Source organism: Cyrtonyx montezumae, unplaced genomic scaffold, assembly GCF_038088225.1.
Source record: "Cyrtonyx montezumae isolate F1298 unplaced genomic scaffold, pur_monq_1.0 scaffold_18, whole genome shotgun sequence".
Classification (NCBI taxonomy): Eukaryota; Metazoa; Chordata; class Aves; order Galliformes; family Odontophoridae; genus Cyrtonyx; species Cyrtonyx montezumae.
Window position 1 is genome coordinate 107,822 of NW_027071914.1, and position 27,083 is coordinate 134,904.

At 48.1% G+C, this 27,083-nt stretch overlaps 3 protein-coding genes across 16 annotated transcripts in view; 2 read left to right on the plus strand and 1 right to left on the minus strand.

Annotated features, from left to right (window-relative positions):
• The first annotated feature begins 896 nt into the window (after positions 1–896).
• APBB3 (amyloid beta precursor protein binding family B member 3) lies at positions 897–4,917 on the plus strand. Its single transcript, XM_065734413.1, has 12 exons — positions 897–1,033; positions 2,092–2,282; positions 2,589–2,665; positions 2,844–2,904; positions 3,124–3,264; positions 3,440–3,567; positions 3,688–3,693; positions 3,773–3,887; positions 3,963–4,056; positions 4,135–4,221; positions 4,297–4,658; positions 4,734–4,917. Exons 1-12 carry the CDS (start codon positions 985–987, stop codon positions 4,902–4,904), a joined length of 1,482 nt encoding a protein of 493 aa, XP_065590485.1. The 5' UTR covers positions 897–984; the 3' UTR covers positions 4,905–4,917.
• A 30-nt stretch (positions 4,918–4,947) lies between these two features.
• SRA1 (steroid receptor RNA activator 1) lies at positions 4,948–6,221 on the plus strand. Of its 2 annotated transcripts, XM_065734408.1 has the most exons (5): positions 4,951–5,063; positions 5,208–5,333; positions 5,424–5,617; positions 5,704–5,812; positions 5,890–6,221. In XM_065734408.1, exons 1-5 carry the CDS (start codon positions 5,039–5,041, stop codon positions 6,093–6,095), a joined length of 660 nt encoding a protein of 219 aa, XP_065590480.1. In that variant the 5' UTR covers positions 4,951–5,038; the 3' UTR covers positions 6,096–6,221. The 2 variants fall into 2 exon arrangements, with proteins under 2 accessions (XP_065590479.1, XP_065590480.1); XM_065734407.1 differs by having other exon boundaries at positions 4,948–5,063; positions 5,208–5,617.
• A 690-nt stretch (positions 6,222–6,911) lies between these two features.
• Positions 6,912–27,083, minus strand: part of ANKHD1 (ankyrin repeat and KH domain containing 1) — a 140,280-nt gene continuing 120,108 nt past the window's right edge. For 3 of the 13 annotated variants that reach the window (XM_065734384.1, XM_065734389.1, XM_065734380.1), the window contains 13 exons: positions 26,621–27,074; positions 26,123–26,200; positions 24,312–24,458; positions 22,704–22,814; positions 21,154–21,303; positions 19,240–20,855; positions 14,555–14,749; positions 13,209–13,463; positions 12,485–12,660; positions 11,561–11,725; positions 11,029–11,075; positions 7,305–7,478; positions 7,053–7,136 (listed from right to left, as the gene is read on the minus strand). In XM_065734384.1, the coding sequence (XP_065590456.1) occupies positions 7,325–7,478; positions 11,029–11,075; positions 11,561–11,725; positions 12,485–12,660; positions 13,209–13,463; positions 14,555–14,749; positions 19,240–20,855; positions 21,154–21,303; positions 22,704–22,814; positions 24,312–24,458; positions 26,123–26,200; positions 26,621–27,074 (3,548 nt within the window). In that variant the 3' untranslated portion in view covers positions 7,053–7,136; positions 7,305–7,324. Of the gene's footprint in view, positions 7,137–7,302; positions 7,479–11,015; positions 11,076–11,560; positions 11,726–12,484; positions 12,661–13,208; positions 13,464–14,554; positions 14,750–19,239; positions 20,856–21,153; positions 21,304–22,703; positions 22,815–24,311; positions 24,459–25,643; positions 25,886–26,122; positions 26,201–26,620; positions 27,075–27,083 lie in introns of those variants that run through there. The other 10 variants (XM_065734393.1, XM_065734388.1, XM_065734392.1 and 7 more) reach the window with 8 other exon arrangements.

A 27,083-nucleotide genomic window follows, 5' to 3' on the forward strand; every position in this document is an offset into this window, starting at 1 on the left:
TAGTGAGCTGAACAGGTTCATGCTGCACTCCGTGATATACTGGCTGAATGGTTGGGCTCCAAGGGTTGTAGTGAACAGGACTACATCTAGCTGGGGACATTTCACAACCAATGTTCTCTATTGGGAAGAATTGTCTGTAACAGCACATGAAGTGATACATGGGGGAAATCGAGGTCTACAACTAATGCATGGAGAGCTTTTGTCTCCGGGTACTGAGCACCAGCTAGAACTGCCAGCTCAAAACAGTACAGAAAACAGAAGTATGAAATTAGGGACACAAAGCTCTAGATGTCTGGTGAAAAGGGGGATAAGGCGAGCACCCACATCCAGGTGTCCTCAGTACTACTTGGAAGAGACTGGACCACAGGCAGTTATTTTTCAATCATGTTCGAACTCCCCATATTTCCCTCTAAGTGGGGAGGATCTAAGCACGAATGAGAGAGAATGAATGCAGAATAACCATCGACGGAGAGGAAATCTGTGAGAGAGGGAGGGGAGTGGAGAAAATCTAAGGGTGTGTGGAGGGGAGAGGAATCAGCCTAAGGCCACACAGAACAGAATAGAGCTGATACGAACCCACTTAAATCCTCCAGTCCTGTTCCCAAATACTCCCATTCACACTCCAACACGCCCTATCTTGCACCTGGAAACGCTCCTTCCACATGCACTGAAATCGAGTAACTGCCATATGCCGCCTCGCATTTCCAAAAGCCATCCCGCCGCGTTGCAACACCTCCCTCACACACCCCACCGCTCCCCATCACCCCCACCCGCATTCGCTCTTACCACGTCAAACGCCCCCTCCCGCACGCCGTGTCCCCGCCCGCAGCCGGGCACCGCCGCCGCCGGCCCCTCCCGCTCCGCACCCCACCGCCCCTTCCCTGCGCTCGGGCTCCCTCCGCGGCCGACTGCGTCCCCGCACCCCGCCCCCGCCGCAGCCGCCGCTCGGGCCGGGCCGCACCTACGTGGGCGACAGCCGGGGCCATGCTGGGCAAGGACTACATGCTGGCCATCATCCTCGTCAACTGCGACGGTCAGCCGCGCCGGGGGCGGGAGGCGGGCGCCGTGGGGAGCGGGGCCGGGGCGGGGTCCGGGGGCCCGAGCGGCGGCGATCGCTGTCCGCGGTGCTGAGCTCGTGGAGCTCGTCCCGGGAGGGAGGCCGCTGTCCGGAGGCCTCTTCCTCTGCAGGAGGGTCCGGAACGGTGGCATCTCCCCTCGAGCTCTCCCAAAGGCGCGTGGGGCATTCGCGCTCCGAACAGCGCTGGGAGCAGCGGGTTCTTCCCCTCCCTCGCATCTCCACTCCCCCTCTCCTCTCCGCGCCGTAGGGACCTCAGGGACGGGCTGAGCCCTGGCGAGGCAGGTGGCGGAGGAATGGCGCAACCGAGGCGCTACCGAGCCGAGCTCGGACAGGGGGTGCTGGCAGAACCCTGAGAACGGACGGGGACCGGGTCCCACGCTGGGAGCGCTCGCAGTCCAGTGGGAGGCTCGGCCTGGCCAGTGGCAGCCGGAGCACTGTCACTGGTGGATGGCAAAACGCCTGCCCCTCCTGACGACACGGCCACGGTGCACAAGCACCACATGGGGCACGATGACCTCTTATTTTTAACTGCCAATCCAGGAGCAGATCCTGTTACTTATATTTATTTGCACCGTGGGCTTGCTCTTTCTATCTCTCCAGGGCATGCAGGAGAGGGCCGTTGCCCTCCCGAAGTGGGGAGGAAGCCAGTCCTGGCATCCTACACTGCTGGCACAGAGCCAGGAGCTGTGTGATGGCAGGGATGTCCCTAGGCCCTGCCTAGGCATCCCAGCTGAGTGCCTCCCTGGTGGGGCCACCCCACCTCTCAGGCTGCCAGCGAGGCAGCCACCTGCCTGTGCCGACTGTGGTGTGGGGGTCTGCTGCAGCTCCTGCTGCCCCTCTGGAATCTCTCCAAGCCCTCCTGCTCATCACTCCCCTGCTCCACGGTGCGGAACTGGCTTGCAGCCCAGAGGCCACTGCACAACATTTTCCCCACCAGCTTACTGCTTACTGCTCCTTGCAGCCAGGAGCAGTTGTGGGAGCTTTCCCCCTTGCCTTACCCTGTCTCTGCATAGACAATATCTGGAGTGACCAGAGCCTGGAGACAGACCCTGACCTTCCCCCTGGCTGGAGAAAAGTCCATGACTCTCTGGGCACCTACTACTGGCATGTGCCCACGGGCACAACACAATGGCAGCACCCTGCTAGCACTACCAGCCCAGGAGGGTGCCTGGAGGCTGATGGAGAGGAGGCGCCCCAGGAAACGGTACGGGATGTGGGCAGGGAAGGAAGGGCTGGATCCCAGCAGCCGGGGTGCAGATGCAGGAGTCTCTGGGTTCTTTGTGCAGCCTCCCATTGGAGCAGGACACTCTGTCACCCCAAAGTCCTGCTTGGCCCATTCCTGGCTGGGGTTAAATCCCTTAAAGGACTTCAGGAAGCCCCACAATGGCCCCACCCCAGCCATCCTTCCATGCTTTCCATGAGCTGAGATTGCTGTCCCAGAAGGGAGGCTTCCTATGGGTGCTTCTGCAGTCATGTACTTGCTCTCCTGACACCCCCTGTTCTCTCTCAGGTCTGCCAGGCCTCTGCGGTGAAGCACACAACAAAAGCCAGGCCTATTCCCAGCCCCATGGCCTCGCTGACCAGGAGGTAAAACTGCTCCTGTGCTCTGCTGGCTTGTGGCCGGGGAAAGCAGCTTGAGCCAGCACCATGGTGGGATGCTGCCCAGACAATGGTGTGGGGGTGTTCCACTGCTCCTCTGGGCAGTTAGGGTCAGAAATGCTGAGCAGGAGCTTTCCCCTCCCCAACTCATCCCATCCCTTCACAGAACCTCGTTGACTTGGCAGGGAGATGACTTCCAGCAGCACGGCACAGAGCCCAGCTCCAAGGTACTGCATCAAGGCACTTCCTTGCACATGCACAGCCCCACATAGCCTGAGGGCTCTCTGCTCTGCCACTTACTGGCTGCCGAGGCTGTCACAGGAAGGGGCCACCAACAGCTGACAGGCACCAGGGTGGGAGCAGAGCTGGCAGTAGAGGCACAGAGAGATGCATGGGATGATGGCTATGCCAGCCTGGCATCCAAGCCCCAATGCCTCTCTGCTCAGTGCTTTGCTGTGCGTTCGCTGGGCTGGGTGGAGATCCCTGAGGAGGACCTAGCACCTGGCAAGAGCAGCATTGCTGTCAACAACTGCATCCAGCAGCTCTCCAACAGCCAGGGCCAGGGCTCTACAGACAGCTGGGGAGAGGTGAGCTACGTGGCAGGTCCCACTGCTGTTCTCCAGTGTGGTTCTGTGGGATGAGGCTGTCCCCATCCTCTGTGTAGTTCCAGGCTGGGTGGGCAGGGCCCATTCCCAGAAGTGGGACATGGGATGTGCAAAGTGGGGCCGCTAACCAGGTGAGGGTGTCCCCGGCTCCCTGCAGGGCCAGGACCTGGTGATGATCCTGAAGAAGGACACCATGAGCCTGGTGGACCCTCTAGACCACAGCCTCATCCACTGCCAGCCCATCATCAACATCCGTGTCTGGGGCGTCGGCTGCAACAAGGGCAGGTGCCGGGCGCGGGGTGGGGCCATGGGTGAGCTGCAGCTCTGCTGCTGCTTGGCCCCGAGGGATTCAGGCACGAACTGACCGCCCCACTCTTCCTCCCCCCACCGCCACGCCGTGCACAGGGACAGGTAAAGGCAGGTAAAGCTGTGAGAGGCTGAGCGGAGCGCTGCTTCTGTCAAGCCTACGCTCAGTCCTCTGGCTTTGCAGGGACTTCGCTTTTGTGGCAAGCGACAAGGACACCTGCGTGCTCAAGTGCCACGTCTTCCGCTGCAACGTGCCCGCCAAGGGCATCGCCAAGGCACTGCACGGGATGTGTTCCCAGGTGCGTTCCGCGGAACTCTCCCGTCGGGCCGCCCCGGGAGCACGGGTTCCACACCAACGGGATCATCCCTCGCAGATTGTGGCGGAGCGCGCAGCAGCCAGCAGCGGACCGTCACCGCGCAGCACCGCGCTGGAGCCCATGTCCGCGGCCACGTGGCCCCTGCGTACTGGTACCGGTTCCGGGCACACCCCGGGGGGATTCGGAGACCGGGATGGGGCGGGGGTCTCGCTCACCGCTCTTGTCCCAGCAGCAGACGTCCGGGACGCCGTGGGAAGGCCGCCCCGGCGCTACGAGGCGCTGTACATCGGCAGCCGGCCCGTGCCCAGGGCCATGGGTAAGGCCACCCCGTCCCGCCCCGGCCCGGCCCGGCCCGCAGCGGGCGGGGAGCACCGCGCGCCTGTCCCCGCAGGGATGGACGTGCTGAACGCCGCCATCGAGCAGCTGCTGTCGGGCCCTGGGCGGCACAGCTGGACTCCCGCCCACGTCTGCGTGTCCGACACGGCCGTGCGGGTGCGGCGGGCGCAGGTGGGGCCGAGGCGGGGCTGGGGGGGGTGCAGCGGGGGCGGGCCGGGGTCGGGGCCGTGCCCGCAGGAGGAGGATGAGGCGCACGTGTGGCAGTGCGAGGTGCGCTACGTCACCTTCCTCGGCGTGGGCCGCGACGCGCACACCTTCGCGCTGATCGCCGACACCGGGCGGCGCTTCCAGTGCGCGGCGTTCTGGTGCGAACCCGACGCGGGCACCATCTCGGAGGCGGTGCAGGCTGCCTGCATGGTGAGCGGGGCGGCACGGGGCGACAGGGAAACGGAGACAGAGCCGCTCGCGGCAACGCTGCCCGCGTCCCTGCAGGTGCAGTACCAGAAGTGCCTCGTGGCCGCCGCACCGGGGCCGAAGGCAAAGCGGGGGGCGAAGGCAGGCGGGGGCGGCAGCGGCGCGACGGGGGCCGGGTCGCGGAAGCGCGGCGTGCTGTCCCTGCTGGAGGCGTTCCGCCAGCGGCACGCGCTGCTGCACCTGCCCTAGCGCGGGGGGCGGGGCTCGTCCCGGACTGCGCCTCTGCGCCGGTCGCCAATAAAGCTCCGCACTCCGCACTCCTCCGCTTCGCTCCGCCCTCAGTGCCGCCGGGCGGAAGGGGTGCGGCGCGGCGACGTGGAGCCATGGCGGAGCTCTACGTGAAACCGGGTGAGGGCTGCGCGGCGGGGGGATGCGCTTCCGGGGCGGGAGTGGCAGGAGCGGCGGGCGCGGGGCGATCGCGCCGTCCCGTAACTTTCCCGTCCCGTCTCGCTCGCTCTCACTGCGGTTTCCGCTTTCCCCCCCCCCCCGTAGGGAACGCGCAGCGCGGCTGGAACGACCCCCCACAGTTTTCCTACGGGCTGCAGGCACGGGGTACGGGCCCCGGGCGTATCTCGCTCAGTCGTCGGGCTCCGGGCGCTTCGCAATGCCCCCCCGCAGGTCAGGGCCGCGCGGCCGGGAGGGGCGGGGCCGAGGTGCCGCCGGGTGGGCTTGGCCCTGAGTTTCCTCGCGCCGCTCCGTTCCCCTCAGGTGTCCCTCCCTACCGCCGTCCGGCGGCTCTGGGGCCGCCCCCGCTGGGCCCTCCCGGTCCCGCCCCGAGCGCCCGCGGCGTCCCGAGCCCCGCGTCCTGCGAGGACGGAGGCGCCGCGGGCGGGGAGGTGCCCGCCGAGGCGGTGTTGGACCCGCTGCTGGAGGCGCTGGCCGCGTGCCGCCGCGCCGCGCAGGTGAGGCCCCGGAGCCTTTCCCGGGCCGTTGCTCCCGGGCGCCGCCCGTCTGCGGGGCCCTGCCCAGTGCGTATCGGTGCTTCCAGAAACAAGTGTGCGATGACATCGGGCGGCGGCTGTCGGCGCTCGGGGACGCGTGGTCCCGGGGGAAACTGTCGGCCCCCGTGAGGAGGAGGATGGTTCTCCTGGTGCGAGGTGAGGGCGGGGGACGCGCCCGGTGCGAAGCCGCGCGGAGCGGCCACGGGAAGCCGACGCGTTCCCCATCGCGGCAGAACTGGAGCGGCGCCGCTGGGATGCTGCCGACGAGATCCACCGCTCGCTGATGGTGGACCACGTGAACGAGGTCAGCCTGTGGCTGGTGGGCGTCAAGCGGCTGATCGCCGAGTGCAGGAACCTGCCCGCGTCCGAGATGGAAGAGGATGGCGCTGCAGCCGGGCCCGGCCCGGAGGTGCCTGCACCACCCGGAGCTGTGGACTGAGTGGGGGCGGCAAGAGGAGGAACCCTGAGGATCTGGGTGTCGTTTCTGACTCTTAACTCTGCTCCCAGAAAAGAGGAATTTTAATCACTGCTAACATCTTGGTGGTGATTCACTGTGATGTTCAATAAATCATGCTAATCTAGCCTTGGCCCCCTTTCTCCAGGCACAGAGCTGCTGGGTGGGGTTGCAGCAGCCTCAGGTGGGAGCTGCAAGGCAGTCCAAATCCCCTATGGGAAGCAGTTCCACCCCTGTAGCACTGGCTGTGTTGCAGGGATTGGGCTGGGTGAAGTCTCATAACCCTCTGGCCTCACATTTGGCAGTGCTGGGGAGAGCTGCAGTAGCCCAGGTCATCTGCAGAGAGGATCAGGAGAGGTGGAAGGGGAACCCACTGGCAGAGTGGCCTCACAGAGCTTAGGTTTGTGCCATGGCTGCAAGGCCTTGGTATTAAACTGGTTTCTGTGGCTGAGAGCCAAGCAGGTGACAGTACCTCAGAGGCAGCTGTAGTGCAAGTGTATTGTGCCAAACCACTCCATCCTGTGCTTGCCTATGCTACTGTAACCACAGCTGAAGCATGGAGGGAGACAAGGAGCAGCACAAGCAGGGGTGTACAACAGGCTATGCCCAGATCTGAGCCTGCACTTCTGAGGAACTTGGAGAAGTTGCTGGCGTTACCATGAGGTCCTGCGTTCATGTGCAGGATCTCCTTGCAGGAGGGAGGTACCTCTGCACTCTGAAAAGTAATCTGGTGCTGCTCAGATTCTCTAAGCGTCCCTCCCTGGTACACTGTGGACCAATGGAGAGAGCCACCAGTTCAGCAAAGGGGTTTCATTGTGTTTATTAATCAAGCATGAGCTCCTAGGCAGTTGCACCAGCCAGTTGTGCTAGAGCCTGAGGTGTCACACATCCATCCCCAGCATCAGAGAGGGCTGCAGCCAGCTGATCACAGTGCCAGCACCTCCACAAGGCCCAGGAACAGGCCCAGCCACAGCCTGGAGGGAGGAAGCTGAAAGTTCAGATGTCCATCTCAAACTGGTCTTTGATCTGCAAGGGTATGGACGGATACAGATATGGGTTAGGATGGGACTCCTTGAAGGGGAACATACAGGCAGGTGGCTGGAACACAGCCTGAGGCTGAGCTGCAGTCTTCCCCCTCCCCCCCCACCCTTGGACATGGGGCCAGGCAGGAGCTGTACCATCTGGACTGCTCACCTGGCATGGCTTCTTCACTCTCATTCTGCGCCTTGAGCTCCTCCAGCTTGACGAGGCTGGACTGGGCCAGGGAGATGACACCGGGGATCTGGGGCAGGCAGCAGGGAAGGGTCCTGACCCCGGGTGAATTCTTGCACTCCAGCAGGAACTTGCGGTCGTAGATGATGTGGGTACCTGTCAAAAGCAGGGGACTATCAGACACTGCTGTCCCCTAGCAGCCCCCTTTCCTGTGCACCATGGTTCTGTCCTGAGACCAGCACAGGGGATGGCACTTAGCTAATCTGGAAGCTACAGCTGAGTTTGGAGCAATGGTGAAATTTCCTGCTGGCAGTAGACTGAATCCCATCCTGTTCAGCAGCTGCTCCCCCTGGAGGCACTGTAAGCAGCAGGACGGGTGGGGGCAGAAAGCAGCCTCATACTGGGTTCCCTGTGGCTGCCCACAAGGTGGGGGCCAGGCTAAAGTTGGAGTGGCTCCCAGTCCACCCTGCATTACTGACAGTGCTTCAGGCATGGCCCAGCCCTGGGAATTTGCCCAGACTTTTGCACCAGGATGCTTTTGCATCCTGCATACAGGAACCCTGTGGCATGCCTGGAACCACAGCTGGCTCTGAGATCCATCTCTTCACCTATTAAACAGCAAAGAGGAAGTGTATCTCCTGCTGGCTTCCCAAGAGGTTGTTCCACTCAGCTCGGCCACACAAGCCATGCCTGTGTGCAGTGTGCTGGGTTTGATGGCACAGTGCTGGCTTGTCAGGTGTTCAGGGTGCTGCTGGGTACAAGGACCCTGCACTGCAATTGTCTACCAAACCATTCTGTGTACCACAGCTGCCACCTGCACAGAGTGCCCAGGGCCCAGAATCAGTGGGCTAAGGACCAGCCCAGTGTTTGCGCAAAGCACCAATTATAGTGCCAGGCTCCAGCAGCTACAGAGCAGTAGCTGGCTCCAGCAGGGTGGCCAAGTGCTCCTCATGGGAGCAGCAGGACAAAAGCATTGCACAAGCCACACCAGGCACCTGCTACAGCCTTCTCAGCTTCAGACCTAGCTCCCACAACCATACAACAAGCACACAATGGAGCCAGTGCCCACAGGATGGGCACCTGCCATTCAACTGAGACATGCCAAGATCAGGGATGGCACCTGGCTGCTGTTCAGAAAAAGGCCTGCCTGACTGCTACTGAGAGGTTTGTTGTTTTTTTTTTTTTCTGGGAGGTTGGATAACAGTTCATGAGGCACAGCTCAGCCACCCTGGGTGAGTGCTGCACCAACCAGCTCCTGCTCCTAGGGCTGGAGATCTCAGTTTTTACACTGGCATCCTGTGTTGCTCCAGCAAGCCAGGGTGCCTGAGTACAGCCTGTCCCTGCCTGTGAGCAGCGCTCCCTGCTGGAGCCCATTCCCCAGAAACACAACCCTCAAATGCCAGGCAAGGCCTCTGCCTGCTTCTACAGGCAGCACAACAGCAATGATGGCCTCAGCAATGGCTACAGCCTCCTGATTAACAAAACATTAGCCTTCCTCTTCCACTCTAGCTATGAATAGAGGCCTGGCTGGAGCCATGCCACTGGTGGCCTGGTTAGGCGTGGCACCAGGGAGGCTTCCACAGCATCCATGAAAGCATGCCATCTGAGCCATGCGGTGAGGCATAGGCACAGCTGCCTGGGAGCACTGAAGGCTGACGGGAACAAGCCTGGGACAGCCCACAGCAGGCAAGGAGAACGCTGTTGAGGGCACTGCTCCTGTTCAAGACAAAAGCCCAGCTTTGGTCCAGGAGAAGGTGGCTGAGCACACCACAGCCATGCATGCTGAGGCCAGCAGCCCCAAGAGGCCTTCATCTCAGCAGTGTACAGGCTGGGGACAGACAGCTCCCTGCCATCACACTGGCCCCACACACACATCACCGCCAGTCTGGGCAGCCTGGTAGCTTTCCTCTCACCCTCGTGCAGTGTCTGATGGCTAGCAGAAGGTTCCACAATGCCTACAGCAAAGCACTGTACACCAGGCCACAGTAAACAACTCATCCAAGGGCCTCCAAGAACAGACAGCTAAGTCAGCACAAAAGCTACTGCACTAGAACACCATTTTTTCCTTCACCATCAGCTTTAAATACAATTACTGTCAACACAATTATTTCTCCTGTGGCATTTGTGTTATCAGGGTGGCACTAAGATCATTTCATTCTACAGTACTAGATAGAACATCTGAACACATCCAGTGTTGTTTCTGATGTTTATTTGCCTATCATACTCGGATATTACTTGTGCGCTTCATTTTTTTAATATTCCTGAACACTCAGAAGTAACTGGGACAGAGAACAGACACCATTACATTATTTTATGAGATCACTTCATGCAAATAATCACTGAATCCTTTTTGGCTGCTCCTTCCTCGTGCTTCTCCTGGAGAAACTCTGTTGTTGTACATAAGGAGTGGTCAAGGAGGAGGAAAAAGAAAGGCAGATAAGTTTCCAACTGCCCTCTGGTCTAGGAGACCATCAAAAATGGTCCACCACATTGTACACTTTGTGCACTATGTTTACCTGCTTGACAAATAGACCAAATATTCAGTGTAGTTACTGCATCATCACTGAGCAAAAGCAGACATGAAGCATTGTCTGAAAGTAGAAAGTGGAAAGTTTCTAGTGCAGGCCAAATTGGAATCAGCCTGGGTGCAGAATAAAGGTATGACTTCTTTGCTGTATGCAAAAATCCTCTTCTTCCTCATAGAAAAAGCATGAGGACCACTTAACAGATTTGAAGGGTTACAGGAAACTTAACATTGCATATTAACATTTTTTCACTAGTAGAAAGTAGTCTCTGCTTTCTACTGCTTTGGTGCAGTAGGAGAATGAGGTGAAGAAGCCCTGCATTTGTCTACAAGACACTGATTTACCTACAGCAAATTTAGACATTGCTAAATTTTTGCTAAGGTGTCAAGTCAGTCCCTGAAAAACACCTCAGACAACACACCTGGAAAAAGAGCACTAAGAATAACAAAACTAACCCAGAGAAGTGCACAACCATGTTCACACACACACAAAACCAGTAAAAACAAACAAACAAACAAAAAAAACCCATGCTCCAGAACACCACAACTGGCAGGGAAGAGGGGAAGGACACAGCAAACTTTGTATCACAAACAACTGCACATCAAAACCCTCCCCCTTTTCCTCAAACCCTGACTACAACTATGTGCTAATGATGTAACTCTGAAAATATGCATCACTGGCCATAGCAGCTACCAATGACAATATACATCCTCTTCCAAAATTCTCACACACAACATATAAACACTGTTCACCTTTTATTGAATATTCAGGTAAATATTTCACATTAATACAGGCTACAGAAAGTAGAGCCACTATATGACTTGAAACTTACTCAGCTTTTCCTTTTAAGTATGTAAACAATTATACATGTATTTACTACCCTAGAAGGTTGAAATCATGTAATTATGTAGTTCTCTCCTGCATACCAGTGGCGTTTAGTAGTTTAGCCAAAAGCATTAATTTTATCTGATTTTATGTTCAGAATGGCTAAACTAACTGGAGAGCAAAATCAACTGTTCCTATGCAATGGGCTATCAAGTTTTCATTGTTACAGCCCACAAAAAATTACTTAGATAGGCACATTAAAAAAAATAATAAATCTCCAGGGTTCTTCAAATCATAAGGTTTCCCAAACAAGGCTAAGACAGGATAGACCCCCCTCCTTTAATCAGTTGACGTACTTGAGATGCATGTTTCCAATGTGAGGTGCCCAGGTGCCAGGCCAAATCTATAGCAAGAAATAAAAAGACAAGTCTATTATGAAAACAAATAAAGGTTCCTTTAACAGAGAATTTAATCATTAGAGGGCAAGCTTAAGGCTTCCCGTAAAATGTAACCAGTCTGTCCAAGCACTGGGAGCTGTCTTCAGCTCTGGCCTGGCTTTGATAAGAAGCATGAGTGTAAACCCTGCCTCTTATAACAAGAGCTATTAGCTTGTGAGCATTCTCAAAATTCTCACCATTTTACCTGAAAGTTTCCACATGGATAGGACTATATGTATTACGTGCTGTGGGTGAAACATCATGCACAATCTCAACCCCAGTATCAAAGAACTAGGAAAAAAATGACATCTAGCTAAATAAATAACTAAATGAATGAATGAATAAATAAATTAAATAAACAAACCAACAACAACAACAAAGGAAAGCTAAACAAACCGTAACACCACAAAAAAAAAAACCCACAGAAGATGTAAAAACACAACCACACTACCTGCTGAGCATCAGTACATTCTGTTGAATTTTGGACAACTTTGATCATGGGATTCCAGGCTGGATCTGGAGTATGAAGTCCATTAAAGAGAGGGCCCCCCGGGCCATCCGTTAGCTGAGGGTGTGAGGGTATGAGAGTGCCACCATACATGGAAATTGATAGGCCCTGAAGGAAAAACAAACCACCACCAGGGAACCAGTTACTATTAGCAAAGATGACCATAGTACAGCTAATTCTGAAACATGCTGCAAAAGCAGTTTCATTGTCAAACACACAGCACTGGCCATTTCTCCAGCTAAGGCTGAGCTGATTATGGCTTGGCAACACTGGTCTGCCTCCAGCTGTTTTCCAGTGTTAATACACAAGGGGCAGATTTGTGTTTTTCTCATCCTGCCACTTTCTTAAGAAAGGCCTCTGGCATTCACAAACTTGATTTCTACCTTTAATCAAGTTCTAGAGCTCAGTCAGCCTTATGCTTTTGTTTCCAAGTGACTGGGTCTCTGCGAAAGGAAACTGAAGACGGATGGATGCATCCAGTGCCGAGACAGGGGAACATCTGCAATCTGCAAATTATGGTTCTGTTTGAGTGTGCCTCTGGGCTTGAGCATCCTTTCTAGTCAGTAAAACAGTACTGGGATGAAAGTGGGTCTAGGTATTACAGCAAGAAATGGTAGAAGAGGCACAGACATACAGAATAAGCAGGCAAAACAGAAAATACACTTACACATAGAGTAAATCTGTCTTCCCTGCATCCATGCTACAGATTCCTAATGTCTACTAGTACAGTGAAACTCCTACATTATCCAAATTTTCCAGTTACTTTCTGAACCATCACAGAAAAGCAGCATCATGAAGCCAATCTGCTAGACTTAAAGTGACCAAATCATCCTTCCAGTAGAACAGCCAAATCGCTCTGTGACTTACTTTAGAAAAATCCACAAAACTGTTTGGCATAGGTTGATGGAAAATGTTTGAGGGAGCCACTATTCCAGAATCATCTCTCTCCATTGGCTGATGCTGAGAAAACGTGCCTGGGTCTGACAACTGCTGATGCATTGGATGGTTTCCCATTACAGGCTGAGACCAACCTGACAAGCCTTCTGGAAAGAACAAGATTGAAAATGGGCTATTAGATTTGACTGAAGACACTCTAGAACTTGAGTGTGTACAGCTGCATGCACCTCCACAAATCCAAAGGAACAATGTTAAATCAGCATTCACAACTATGCATTTACCTGCACCACAGCTTATAAAGTGTCTGCAAACAATAAGCTTAAAAACCTGGAGGAAGGCAGTTATCCTTTGATGCCAAGATTCAGACCAGAGATGGACTCCCTTAATAAGTGAAAGTTGTTTACTGTTGCAATTTTCTATTATTCAACAGACTTTAATATAACATTTTTGAAATCTTTTTAGGATTTACAAGTGTAAGCATACAGATGATCTAGACTGAGTGAGAATCATCTATGTTAGGAGCAAAAATTGGCATTGATGATCTCCCTGAAAACGACACCATTTTGATACTAGTTTTTCCTCTGCGGTACACTACATTCACCTCTCTCTTTCCAACTTCCTTTTCAAATGTACTATTTTCAAAAGGTCCCACAGGTTTCTTCAAGATATTTCAGACCATAAAAAACAGACTCACCAGATACGCTGTTAACTCCAAATGACCAAATACCACTATGACCAACCGGAGCTGAAAAGTTGGTTCCTAAGGGTGTAGGAGTGACAGATCCTCCCTGTCGAATTCTAGCAAGTCTTTCTGTCCCAATGGGGGGGGGTACCTTTCGATCTTGATTTGTGTTACCCGTTTTTGGCTGGCTCAAGATAGAAGGTGCAGAAGCTGCTGAAAGGGGTGAAGATGAGCCTGAGGAAACTGATGGAACAGGAGATTCACCTGCTGAAAAATAATCAATTTTGCTTAACCACACACACACAAAAAAAAACAACACAAAAATCAGCAATAGTAAATGCTACCTTTTCTATACCCGCCATGTTATCTCAAGGCAAACAATAAAAGGTTTTAAAGGCTTTTTTTTCCCCAAAAAAATACTGTTCAGTCTTTCACAGAATTTCTGTTTAAACCTAGAGTTAAAAGTCTAGAATGAACATTAACACAAATGCTTTCAGCCACTAGAACTGTGACAGTCTCATGACATAGAAGTACATCTAAAATTTTAACTACAGAAAAGAATAAGAAACATGGAAGATTTTCAGGAAGATAAGGAAAAATCAGCCATGATACCATAAATATCAAAGCAGCCTGGTTTCTACCACCTCCAGTAGAAGAGAAATTAAAAGACAGCTTCTCAAAGCCAAATGTATAACCTAAGAGCATAACTTTCACCAACTTCAGAAGCATCACTGAAGCTTTCTGAGAAATCCAACTTCTTTTGAGCACTCATTTAAACATTTTGCTTCTTAAGCTCAGAGTGCCAGTGAAGTTGCATGCAGTGACATGAAGTCTCTTCATTTAAATCAAAGACCTAAATTTTCTGTAAAGCTATTTCCATGCTCTTCCCATTAGTAGGAAACCTCTACATCACCTGGAATGACACATTAAGATATTAGGATATTCTGTCTAACAAGAAAATTCCAGAATGCCAATTTAAAATAAATAATAAAAAACAAAAGAAAGGAAGTACAACTTCAAACCATGGTAAACACGACATGTTCCCTTAACATCACACTCATTTAGAGGGGAATCTTCAGCTTGCTATAATCATGTCCACACCCCCACAACTTCATGCCTTCTCCTTTTAGAACCTACAGTGACCTTTTTTTTTTCCCCCAAATAGCCTTTGGAAATGCTACCAGGACAAGTGGCATTCTACTTGTTAAGAAACAAAATAGTAAAGTGGGATTGGCATGGCATCCTCATAACTGTTAAACACAACTGGAAAGCATTGTGTGCATAACTGTCTAATTTCCACTAGAGTTACAAATCTACTGAAGACAACAGCTAATAATTTACAGTTAACTAAGACAGACCCATGAAGTTCCTACATGAATTTGTTGCGCTTGTCCAAGGATGTGGTGAAAAATGCTGTCTGTTAAAGCTGGGAGTCCCAACAGGCGCTGGCCCTTGAAGGTAAACCCGTGCTCCTTGCATGTTTGCTGAAAAGCCTGTCAAAGGACCTGAAGAAGAAGTTGTAGAGCTGTTGGATGGATCTAGAGAGGGTAAGCCTGAAATAAACATAAATTTCATTAAATATATCTATATCTCTTTGGGAACCTGCTTCAAAGCACCAGGGAGAGCTAGTGCTTCAATGTAATTAATAAAAGCATTTCTTCACCTTCATAGGTATCTGCATGTGCTGTTCATTTTACAGGCGCATGGTTCTCCCTCAGACAGAAACCAACAGAAGGCCCTTCTGTATGATCTCTGCTTTTGCCTCAAGTTTTAAGAAAAAGCCATCTCTTCAGTCACTGAAAGGAACTGAAATGCTAGCAGGGAGGTTACAAGAGGAAAACTGGGAGGTAGCAAAAATATTTCTTTACCAAAGAGCCACACAAGTCAAAGAGGAATACAGGGTTCTGTAAAAGTCCTGAGAGAATTAAGCACCAAGAATGTCTCACTGCAGCACCTTTCTGCCACCTAGGTATGTTCATATATAGGTCAGTTAGAGACTCTGCCTCCAAGGAAACAGGGCTGACAATACATAGCAAAACAGAGAATACTTTCTATAGAAGTGTGTGAGAGGAGGGAAAGATTAAGTTCAAAGCCCCCCAAAAACAAATTATTTTTTGAACAAGCCAAAGCTTTTAAGCACTTTTCCAGAATACTGTAAAATTTTTTTATCACACGTAGTTACCAGCAAAAAACAAAACAAACAAACAAACAAAAATGCAAGCAGAAACAGGCATGGCCATGTTTGCCCCCTGTTCTGGGTTTAGTTTCAAGGGCCTATTAAACACAACTAGTTTAAGCATTTAAACATTTCCAGATGACCACGACCAGGACCAGCCTGTACTGCCACAGACAGAGGACGAAACTGCGTCCCTGCTTACACCCTCAAAGTCTGAAAGCACCACTGGTGACAGGCTCAGGTGATAAACTACAGATGCACCTTTCATCTCCTGGATACATTACGTCTTTACTCCGTTATTAAGTTAAGTAGAAAAACATATCAACCAAATGACCTCAGTTTACTGCCTCCAGTACTGGCAGATCCAACCTGCTCACAGAAACAACTTGCCGCTTTTGGAGATAGTGTTTTTATCACTAGCCCTACCCAAAAGATTTGTCTCTGTTACAGAGAGGGGGAAATGCAAAGGTAAATCACTACCATCAACAGCATATGGAGTGCTTAAAATAGAGGGAGTCCCAATTCTGAGGATACACTCCTCTGTGGTTTGCCACAGCATGAACAACTACAACCTAGCGTAAGAGTACACAGCTCTAAGGAAGTTGCTGAGGCCTATGCAAGGCAACCAGCACATATGATTCAAATGACCATTCCCTCCTAGGGTGGCAGGTCCCCTCCAACGCACCTCCTTGCCATAAGCAGACCGCAGCATCTCCAGTCACCAAGTTACTGATAGAATGCTCTAGCTAACCCTCCATGTACATCAAAATCAGTCAGAGGGCCTCTATGGCCACGGATGACACTGCACAAAGACTAGCTTCCAGCTGGCTGGCATACCACTGAAGATAATGAGTTTTAAGAAGTCTACACCTCGCACAGAAGGGGTAACAGCTAAGGCCCATGGGGATTGCTTGTTTACTAAGCAGAGCAAGGTACAGATTATGACAAAAAAGCTCTTCTGCAGACGTAAGATGCCCAACTGTGCCTCTTGAGTGCTTAGAAAGTTGGGGGTACAGCTTTCCAAGTGTGATGACTGTACTGCCAATGCAAAAGGAAGTGTGAAAAAAGATGCACAAATTCAGAGTAGTGACTTTTCAATCTGTTAAAAGCATTTTCTGTTTTTTATCTTACCTTTCATTCAAGTGGATGAAAAAGCTTTGTTTAATATAAAAAATGGCTCCTATGAACAATGACATAGGAAATCTAGATTTTAGTAATGAGCTTTCTATTCATGTATTTGTCAGTGAAAGCGTATGTTTTAACACTAAAACAATTTGCAGTAGTATACTTTGCACTCAGAAATCAAACTCCTCCTTATGCTCAAAAAGCACACCTGGGCTTTAAAAGACTGGTGCATTAGCCTCATACAAATATGCTCAAAATCCAGTTCACCAAAGCCCCCAGGCTCTCCCTGTAGAAATCACTTAACTACAAGGACTAACTCCAGCTTTAGGGAATCAGCAGCAACACCTGGTGAATCCATACAAAATAGGGAGCCCAGCCACCTCTTGCAAATCCATGGTCATGCACTGCTTTTCAGATGGCTTGTATCAAGTTTGTAGTACCTTTTTGTGTTAAATGAGTAAGTTCTCAAACTCCTTCTTAAAAATGCAGAGGAAAAAGCAGATTTCTGTTCATCCTAACATCTCTCCAAACAATAAGGCTCTGCCCTCAATCTGCAAGCTGCTAGGACAAGAGATCTGAAAGCATACATAGGACAAAAGGCCATTCCCAGAACAGATCCACAAGCAGTAAGATGTTTGTACAGGTATCTATGCCTCAAACAAACTGGTGAATTGGCGACAACTGAAGTTGCAATAGCGCTTACCCAAAGAATAGAGAACATAAACTCTACATTCAAGTGGCACATAAGAAAAAACTGTTTTAGTGTGCAATCAAATTAGACTACATCTCTACCACATCAGCTTAGAGGCTGTTGCTAAGAGATGCTGACCTGCAGAAAGATTTTCTATAGCCCAACTGTACAAGACAGGCATAAAAGAAACCTCTGCTCCATCAAGTCTAGAGTCACAGCCAGAGGACTGTGCCTGTTTTGATGACCGTTACTATTCGCTCTCAACATATAAAGGCATACTGAATTACCAAGTAAGGCCTGAACAGCTCTGTGGCCATAACACTACTTTAGGCCAAAGCACATGTAAGCCCTTCTTGAAACCACACAAAACCACGCCACTAAAAATTAAGAAAAAAATCCAAAACAGTCCCAATTCATCTCACTTCAAAGGCTGAGCCTACTGGAAAAGCCTATTCATCTGTGAAGCCACAGTCAGACTGGGCAGTCAGACTGGAGGACCACACTTCCAGACTAAGGGTCAAGGCTTTGGAGAGGTCCTCAGCCTCCTGCCTTCACTTCTTTCATCACCATCACATCTTCCATACAGCCCCTTCTCCTTCAGCTCCCACATATCCTTTTTACTCCTGTGTGACAGACAAATCGTAGATTCTGAAATAAGGGTGATCAAAAGTAACATTAATTAGAATGACATTGTGAGTCAGCAGAGAACCTGACAAATCAGTTTAGTGCTGCCAGTCAGAATTTGGCATAACCTTCCTCTCCTACAGCAGGGTATTCCAATGAGCCACAGTTTCTGAAGTCTACTGAGAAGGGTCTACCAACTCTTCTGTTAGCAGATTCCTGATGAACAAGGCCCAGGTACTTCATCTTGTGATGTATCAATTACAACTAGTTCTGCTTATTGCGCTGGGAGTGGACATGGTATAACTCTGGGTACTCATGCACTTTGCAGTGCAGTTATACAGTCCAAATTAAACACCGGTGAAAACTACAATCATAGCAGATATCTCAATGTCATGGTTAAATCTAGTCTGAGAAGTGATCTGGTTTTCAGAAACCCTGAATGTTTTTAAATTCACTGAATGAATGGGAATACTAAAAACCCTTTTCCTCACCACATTTTTCCAATGCCCCCTTCTCCTTTTGTCTGAAATTCAAACTGTTGAAGTGTCCAAATTCAGCATTCAAGTACTGAAACATGAGCTGAATCATCTAACACCACCATGGGGTGTAGAAGACAACTTCAAAGCAAGCCTCTTCAGCTATCCAGCTGCAAGGCGCCATAAATACACTTCGGTGAGAACAAAGGAGAATATAGAGTAGCATTCGGGACCTCTTGAGGGTTCCTTTCAGCCAAAATGAATGCAGCCAGGCACGTTTGCTATTATCATCACTAAAATGACGATAATCCCCTAGGCAGAGCACAGCAGGGCACAGAGTTTACTGTGTTTCTAGTCCACTTCAGTTAAAAACTTGTAAGCTTGAACTACTATACTTAATAACTGAAGGACAACAGCTTCCTAATGCAAAAGCCACCATGCAAAAGCACACCAGCTTCCCAAAGCACATAAGGTTATCAAAAGCCTACAAAAATGCAGCAAAATCACCCTCTGGCCTACAGGATCAGGTCACACAGAGAAAAAAATACAGTGTACTTTCTCATGGTCCAGCTGGAATCCCATACAGTGAAAATACTAAACAACTATATTCAGTCACTCCACACTAGGATGAACCTGTTAAAAGTTCTGTCTTTGCTGTTTCAGGTTTATTATCTCCTGACAATGTTACAGTCAACTCAAAAGTTAAAGTCAAAGCTACTGTAAATTCTACGAACAGGGAGACACATTTCTCCCTTTTAGGGCAAACAACACAGTGTCTACAATGTTCCCAACAACTAATATCCTAGAAGAGCTAGAGAAAAAAGAAATGGACAAAAGTAAGTAATCTTCTATTCCATAACCATAATTTGTAAACTATTTCCCAAACAAAGTCAAACAACAGAAGTGCTGTAGAAAAAAGATTCATCATATGCATTCATCTTAGTGACTTACCTACAGGACTAGTAGAAATTCGTTGCGAAGGTGGCCTGAAACCAGGAGCCTTGGAGTTATCAGGATGTATGTTCTCCATGTGCCCTAGCACAGAGTTACTCAGAAAGGCAGACTGAACAGTGAAAGATGGGTCAGCTGCTGCTCGGGTGGAGAGTGGACAGTCTCCCCATCCTTGGTTAGAGGGCACCTGGTTGCTATCAAAAAGACTACTGAAGTGATTGAAGAGAGTTGCTGGCCCAAAGGTAGGAGGCAATGATTTATTTGCTGGGTTAATGTGCATCTGAGAACCGTTCATAACGTTCATGGCTGATGAAAGCTGCACTGCAGCAGGTGGACCTTGAGAAGGTGTTAAGGGAACTTGATTTGTAACAAAAATAGACTGAGGATCTTGATGTAAGCTTGCATTTGGTACCACTGAAAAGAAAGAACCTCTGGATTGCATCCTGTGAGTAACTCTAGGTGCTGCTACAGCCACTTGAGGTAAGTTACTGTTGTCCTGATTATCTGCAACAGGCAACCTGGGTGATCCTAAACTTAAAGGAGCAGGTTCTGAGCTGGAAGAAATAGGCATTGACACAGAAGGACTCATTTCCGACATGCTGGCTGGCAGTATTTCATCTTGGGTGTTTGTTAGAGGTGGAGGGCTGCTAGATGAGTGAGCTTCAGTGACTCCTGAATTGCTGCTAGTTGACATACTGGAACTACCTGCAATGGAAGATGGTGTGCACGTATTTCCAACAGGCTGGTCTGGTGTTGACACTTTCTCTTTGGGTGCTGAGACAGCTGAGAAAGAGTCTGCTTTAAGTGTAGAATGCTGCATTTGTGGAGCATTAGAAGGCAGAAATGCTGCAGGAACTTGCCCATTGTTTGCAGGTGCAGGGGAAGCTGAAGGCAGAGTGCTACATGTGTTTGTCGCAGTTGAGATTGCTGTTGCTGCAGCACTTGTCTTCGGAGCGCAGGCAAACAACTGCTTTCTGACTGAAGAGGGAGTCCGATTACTTGTTGCACACAGCGGCTGGGTGGAAGCAACTACTGACGAGACTGTAATGGGACAAGTAGAAGTAGCCAATCCAGGAGACTCTGCCTGTAAAATATTTCCATTTTGACTACCTACACGACCTGAACTATTATGCTTTGGAGAGCTGTTGGTGCTGCCAGGGTTAACCGGTCTCACTGGGAATGGTCCCCAAGTGTTTGGTGAAGGTGAAAAGGTTCCTCCAAATTGGGCCATAGGTAAACGAGGGTGCCGAATCTGTTGCATAGTTTGGGCAGCCAGCAAGGCAAAATGAGGATGAGAATAAGCTAGAGGAAGAGACACTGGAAAAGATGATCGCACATTTGCTGGGACATTCTTATTTAATTTGCTAGTAGGCTGGAAAGTAGACAGCGTTGATGACTGTGATGTGACTAGAGGTGGTGCTCCGAGAGGAAAGGAGTTTTTGTTTGAAGCAGATGCAGTACTAACTCCAGATGAGAAGTTTGCATGGATTGATTTGGTACTCGAAGCAGGTGTTCTTATATGAGTTTTAGGAATCAGGTCTTCCAGTTCCTTGGCAGGATCTTGAATAAGGGCATTAATGAGTTGCACTGCGTATCGTGTTGACTCTGTACCACCCCTAGATTAAATACAAACATATCTATCTTTAATGAAAGGAAACCCCATTTTGTGCAACATTCTGTAGCCCCAACTGATCTACAAGTCTACTGCAGTTTTACTACTAACTTAAGTTAATCCTTAAGACAACCATAGTCAACAAATAACTTTGAATAAGCAGACGATAAGCGTATCTTGGCAGCAGTAATGAGATATATTTTGTAGCCAAGAAAATAGGTATGTTCTGTCTTAAAAAGCAAATAAGTCCTTTACAAATGACATTTCTGACTAAATTCAAGTTTCATTTCTAAAAACTGTACCTTATAGTGATCATTCTCTCTCCATTCTTATCTTTTTGTTTATCAACGTCAATATGGGCACCAGTGACATCTTGAATTGCTGTGATGTTGCACCCACCTCTTCCCATTATTCTAGACACGACTGAAGCTGGGACAGATAATTTCTTTGACCTATATCACAAAGATCACAAATCTGTCAAATATATTTAAACACATAAAAAACGCCTCATGGTCTGACATATGGCTAAAGCAAGTACTTAAGTTTCAGGGTAGCAAGTGGGTTTTTGCTAACATTTCGTTCACCCTTTGGAGCCTCTCTGAAGTTGCCAACTCAGATTACTTATCATCCTCAGCACCTGACAAGGATTCCTCAGAAGCATTTCTACCATCACTGCATCATCACGAATGCGCCTCATGTACTACATCAGAAACATTTTCCAATTTTACCTTATTTTGTGTGTATATCTTTGAAATAAGACAAATTTTTGACCTAAATTTTCCTAAGTAGCACTGCTTCAAATACAGAAAGCCACGGCTTAGCTACTTTGATCACTGTAGAAGGTGGTTTTCCATTATCTTCCCAGTGATGAGCTCTGTGGTACCATTTGCATTCACAACCCTTTTAGTATCCACATCTCTCAGACCTCAAAGAAACTACACAAGATCTGAAAGCTGGTGACACTACACACTGGTGGATATCAGACTGTTAAACCGTGCAGTTCTGCAATTCACTGAGCAGCTGGAAGGCACTACGAAGGCAGCACAGATTCTTCAGAAGCAGGCTCACTTTTAGGCAATAACAACGCAACCCATACATTCAGTGAAATAAGTCATTTCAGCATTTTTCCGATTCACGTGGCATTGGCGGGTAAGTGCAGGCATACAATATTGGGAAGTCTATGAATATGACCAGAATATCCAGACCCTAGCCACAGTCTCTCTGGGCCACCTATGCCCTCAGACTTCAAAGACTGGAACTCACAAGCCCACACGCTGCTTTCCAGCTTGCTAGTGAAGTGCAGTAGTAGTTCAACTACTGAACAAGGGGGCTCAAAGGGGTTTCAGGAACCACTGTGATCACAGTTCAAGCACCTCTGAACACTGTGTATAGATAACCACTAACCCTCTGAAAAGTTGCTAGCTTCACCCAGCTATTCCACCCTGAAAATTTCAAGTAACATGATCCTTAGGAAATGGTTTCTTAGGCAGTCAGATAATACACCAAGCTTTCATCCCAAAGCAATTTCATGCTTTGGGTCTCAGTCTCTCCACCCACCCCAAAAGGCTCCTTGTTCAAGCCAGACAACTCAACTGCCCCCTCCCCAAGTCAAAGCTCCCAGCATCACCTAACTTGAGAAGATCCCATTACAGCAAGCATTCCAACAGTCCCTTTGGTGTCCTTTCACCTCTGCTGACTAGGAACCCCAAAAGTCACCATCAACCAAGAAATTTCTCCACCAAAAGAGCTTGCCCCAGTGCCCAGGATCCCTCCTACCCATCACCCACTACCACTTCCCTCCCTACCCACAAATCTTAGAGGTTTTTACCTTGAGAAGTACCCCAAACAGTACCTTTTTGCTCCTGAACAGCAGCGCCCTCCTCTCTGCAGCTGAAATTGCTCAATGGGTGTTGGCTGCAGAGTGTTGCTAGGGGGAGGGTCTTTCAAAACTCTGCCTACTTGCCTGTCAAGGGTAGAAGGGATGTTTTCATTGGTTACTTCTCTGATAGACATCCCTTCTAGCCACAGTGGGATACTCACAGAGAGAGGGAAGGAGAAAAATTCCTGCTGTAGAGACTGGGAGAGACTTTAGGGGATAAAGGCATGCAGCTCCCAGGCATTTTATATACACAGCTACAGTTGCCAAGCAGCTCTTTGGCTAGATGAATGCTTTGCCAGTCAGTCAGGGCATAGCAAACACGGGTACAAAACACTTTACGCACACAGTCTTTGTAACGAGACCTGATCCCCTAGGGATTAGGAAAGCTCGGATTTTAGATGCTGTTTCTAGAACACTAGCATCTCCTTCTGAACAGCAGACAACACCCAACAAAGCAATTAGATTGAGCCTATGAGACTTAAGAGACTCAGGAGGAGAGATGGAGCAGCTCCAGGGTCAATGGCTGGGACTGTGTGCAGCGCTGGACAAGTCATCTACCTTTGCAACAGTTTTGTGCCTGCCTGACTCATCAAGGGGCAGGCAGTCTGCAACCATACCTTTAGCAAGGGCATGTCACAGTAAAGAACCATACTGTAAATACAACAAAAGGCAGAAAACTGATCCAACTCTCTAAGGGTTCATAGTTTAAGTTTTCAGATTAAAATGCCCTTAAAAAAAAAAAAAGTCATTAAACAGTTTGTGGCTTCTGCTAATCCAGATGCTTTAAATCTTCTGCACAACCACGCTGCGCACAGCCTAAAATTCCCTAGAATGAATACATACCATTACTACTATTGCAGAGCAGAAAAGCAGCAGGGCATTCGAAGTACACCTAAACATGTGAAAGCTGTATGTTCATGCTGCATTTCTTTTCAATAAAGGGAGTAAAACAGGACAGCCAGATGACTATTTCTAGTTAAAAGTAGTAGACATTGTAATGATTACAGATGAGACAGAGTGGTTATTAGCCATACAGTAAAAAAAATGAGAACATTTTCAAAGGGAGTGTGCTTTACAGAAGTACAGTTAGATTTGAAGGTTTTCCAACACCGAATTAAGGTCACGATATTTTCACTGGAATTGGCAATCAAGATCACCACTCAAAATACAATGAAATTCAGCCATGAAGTGATCATCCACCTGTCCTCTACTTCACCAGCATCTACTCCACTTTATTGCAAGCAATCATCTCCACTAGGAGCTTTTTCACGGCCATTTGCCCTTCTCCTTCTACCTCACATTTTAAGATAACTCATCTTTTAGTCCAATGACAACGCACGTAAAGAAAACCCTTATGCCAAATAAAATGTTCATATCTTACTAATGTTAAATTAGCAAGGGGTTACTACAAATTAGGACTGCAATTTGTTTTCACAGTACTGCAAGACAAAAAGTAATAGATTTTTTTTAATTATTACAGTGGAATAATTAAATGAACCCGCTGAATGTTCTATATTTGAGTACAGTTTACAAGTAAAAATGTTGAAACACACTTCTTAATCACATAATTAAATTATTTACCTTCTAACCACTTCTTTCCAGCCTTCTTCTCTTTTCTGGCCTCTTTTTGGACTGGTCAGATTCAGCTTTACACTCGGAGAGGTCAGAGGCAGAGAAACAGGCTTGTAAGCAGTTGACAAAGAATTTGAATTACCTTCACTATCAAGTCTAGGAAAAGAAATGTGCCAATTACAAATTACAGAATAAAGCTGACAGTGTGACTGTTCATTTATGGTCCTCAGAAGTTCCAGCATGAATTGCTTTCATCTTTTTTTTTTTTTTTCCTTCCATCCCCCCACTCTATTGGAACAACTCTTAGCTGACTTAAATAATTTCTTACAGTTTAGTCCACAGACTTCCTTCAAAAAATTGAGTGCTAAACTGAATGAAGTACTATTAGAAGTACTAAGGACATAATCAATAAAATACTTTATAAGTAAGTGTTACACAACCATTTAAGTTACACCCTGATTACACACACTTCTTTTTTAATAGGTTTTTTAAGAAAAAAAACATTGATAATAATGTCTCTTTCTTGCTAGGTACTTGAAATTGTCTTCATTTCTCATCTTTTTTTAGAGATTCCTCGTAAATAGGTAAGTAGTAGGTAAGCACTTCTACCCTCTACCCCTGTTTTATGAACAGGTAACTGCATGCAGCACACGTGCTTTAGGAAAATACATCCTAGCAAAGTCAACATAAAGTGCATGTGCAAAACCAATACTAATACAACCATAGCAATAGACTAGCAATAGAGAACAGTAAAGTCTGGATGAGAGACAGAAAGAGAGGAATAGGTAAATTCTTGTAGGATAACTTATCTACATGAATGTAAAGAGTGTTTCTGGATGCTCAGGTTCACGTGCAGCACTGAAACAGAGGCAATCTCTAAAACTTAAGGCTTGTCTTGCAATTAATGACTTATAAAGGGATTTGGTCTAACAAACCTATGGCATATTTAGAAAATGTTTCAATTATAACAGCATTGTCATCAACAAGTCCATGCTGAAAGAAAAAAGAAGTTCAAGAAGAGAAAATTTAGAAGCTTTTCAGAAAGACTGCCTAGTGCAAGAAGAGCACCGGCAGAAGTTAAAAAAAAAACAAACAACCACACCAGCCTCATTTTTATTTATATGCTGTCTTGTTTTTTAGGTGTACTTCTATCTGATGGAAGAACCACTCCTCTTTTCTATTTAAGGTGTTTGACATATTTAGTTAATTCTGCATTAGTGGGTCATACAGGATTCCAAGGCATTTGTAGGAGAGGTCCAAGGCAAAACTATATTAATAAAACAGAATATATAAACTCAATTTCTGACATTCTCAAGATTTTCAGGAAATCCCCCCCCCCCACCTCCATACAACAGTGGCTGACAAATCTACTCATTTCGCTCTTAATTTTAATTCTGGAGGAAAAAAAACAAACATAAAGCTGAGAGCCCAACTTATCTTCCCCCCTCCCAGCCAAGTTCCTCAAGCAGTCTGGCAACAGCCCACTTGCTTGCTTTGCTTTTTGATGCCAGGTCTGTATTCTTGTTGAAGTTAGCTGTGTGTCCTGAAGCTCAGGCCCTACAGCTCCCTACCTCCCTTAATGCCTGGGAAAAAAAAAACATATATGGAGATCAGATGCATATTACTTACAAGTTAGCAGACGCAAATTTCTTAGCAAAGCCTAAAAATCTAGATGTTATTTAAGCTTATTGCGTTTGAGTTTCCTATTCAGAAACTGGTGTTATAGTGGCTAGTTATTAGCTTCTTCAATGGCAATTCAATGATCTTCCAAGTCAATTTATATGGACCCTGTACATTCACTGAACTTTTTTGACTCTCACCTCTGGCTTGCCAAGGTTAAATCAAACTGGCCATCAACTTGGCAGGTGAAATGCTCAGAGTCATCAACTTCTTCCCTCCTTAAAACAAAGAGATGGTAATTCAAAGGAGTTAATGATGAAACCAGAAAACAATCACAGGGTAATGACAACTTGTGATTATATTATAAATAAGGCTGGCTTTTACTTTTTAAATTCTCATCAAATTTAATGTAAAATCTACTCTAATAAGTTCAGAGCTTAGCAGTTATTAAAACAGTACAGACTTAACTGTCTGTTCTGCTACAGTAGTTAAACTAGTCAGCAATATCAATAATTTTATCTTTAGTGTTTTGACAAGGCCGCATTCATCAAACCAGACAGTGTAACTTAACAGGAAAGCAAGCTCAGTCTCTCAGGTCTCCAAGAATGCACCGGCTGGTATAAGGCCTGAGCTACAGAAAATGTACATCAGCACAGACACAACTCTGAAGAAACAAGGAAATAACACTGAAGTCTCACCTTGTTGGTGTTTTTGAAGCTGAAGTGCTCGTTTTTTCTTCCTGAGAAGGGATAAGCAAGGAGGCATAGCGCTGCTCAGAGGAATTTGTATCCATTGTGAAGTTCAGCTCCTGGCTTTTACCTCCACTGCTACTTTCACTATTGCAATCTGTGCTATCCAAATTATCTGAATCGCTGTTTCCACTTGCACCACCACCTCTTGGCTCTCCATTTATTTTATTCTTATCTGCTTTTTGCTGTGCTAGAGATATATGCTGATCTGGCAAGATTATCTGCATATTCTGAGGAGTCTCTTTTGTTTTATTTTTCTTATTTTTTCTATTTGTGCTGGGAGTAGTCACCACATTAGCTCTCTTCTTCCCAAAGGCATTTGTGAAAGTTGCTGAAGTTGCAGAAATCCCAATTGTAGTAGTAGTAGTTGCACTAGGAGGCTCTATAGGAACTTCTTGCTCCACTGGAAAAA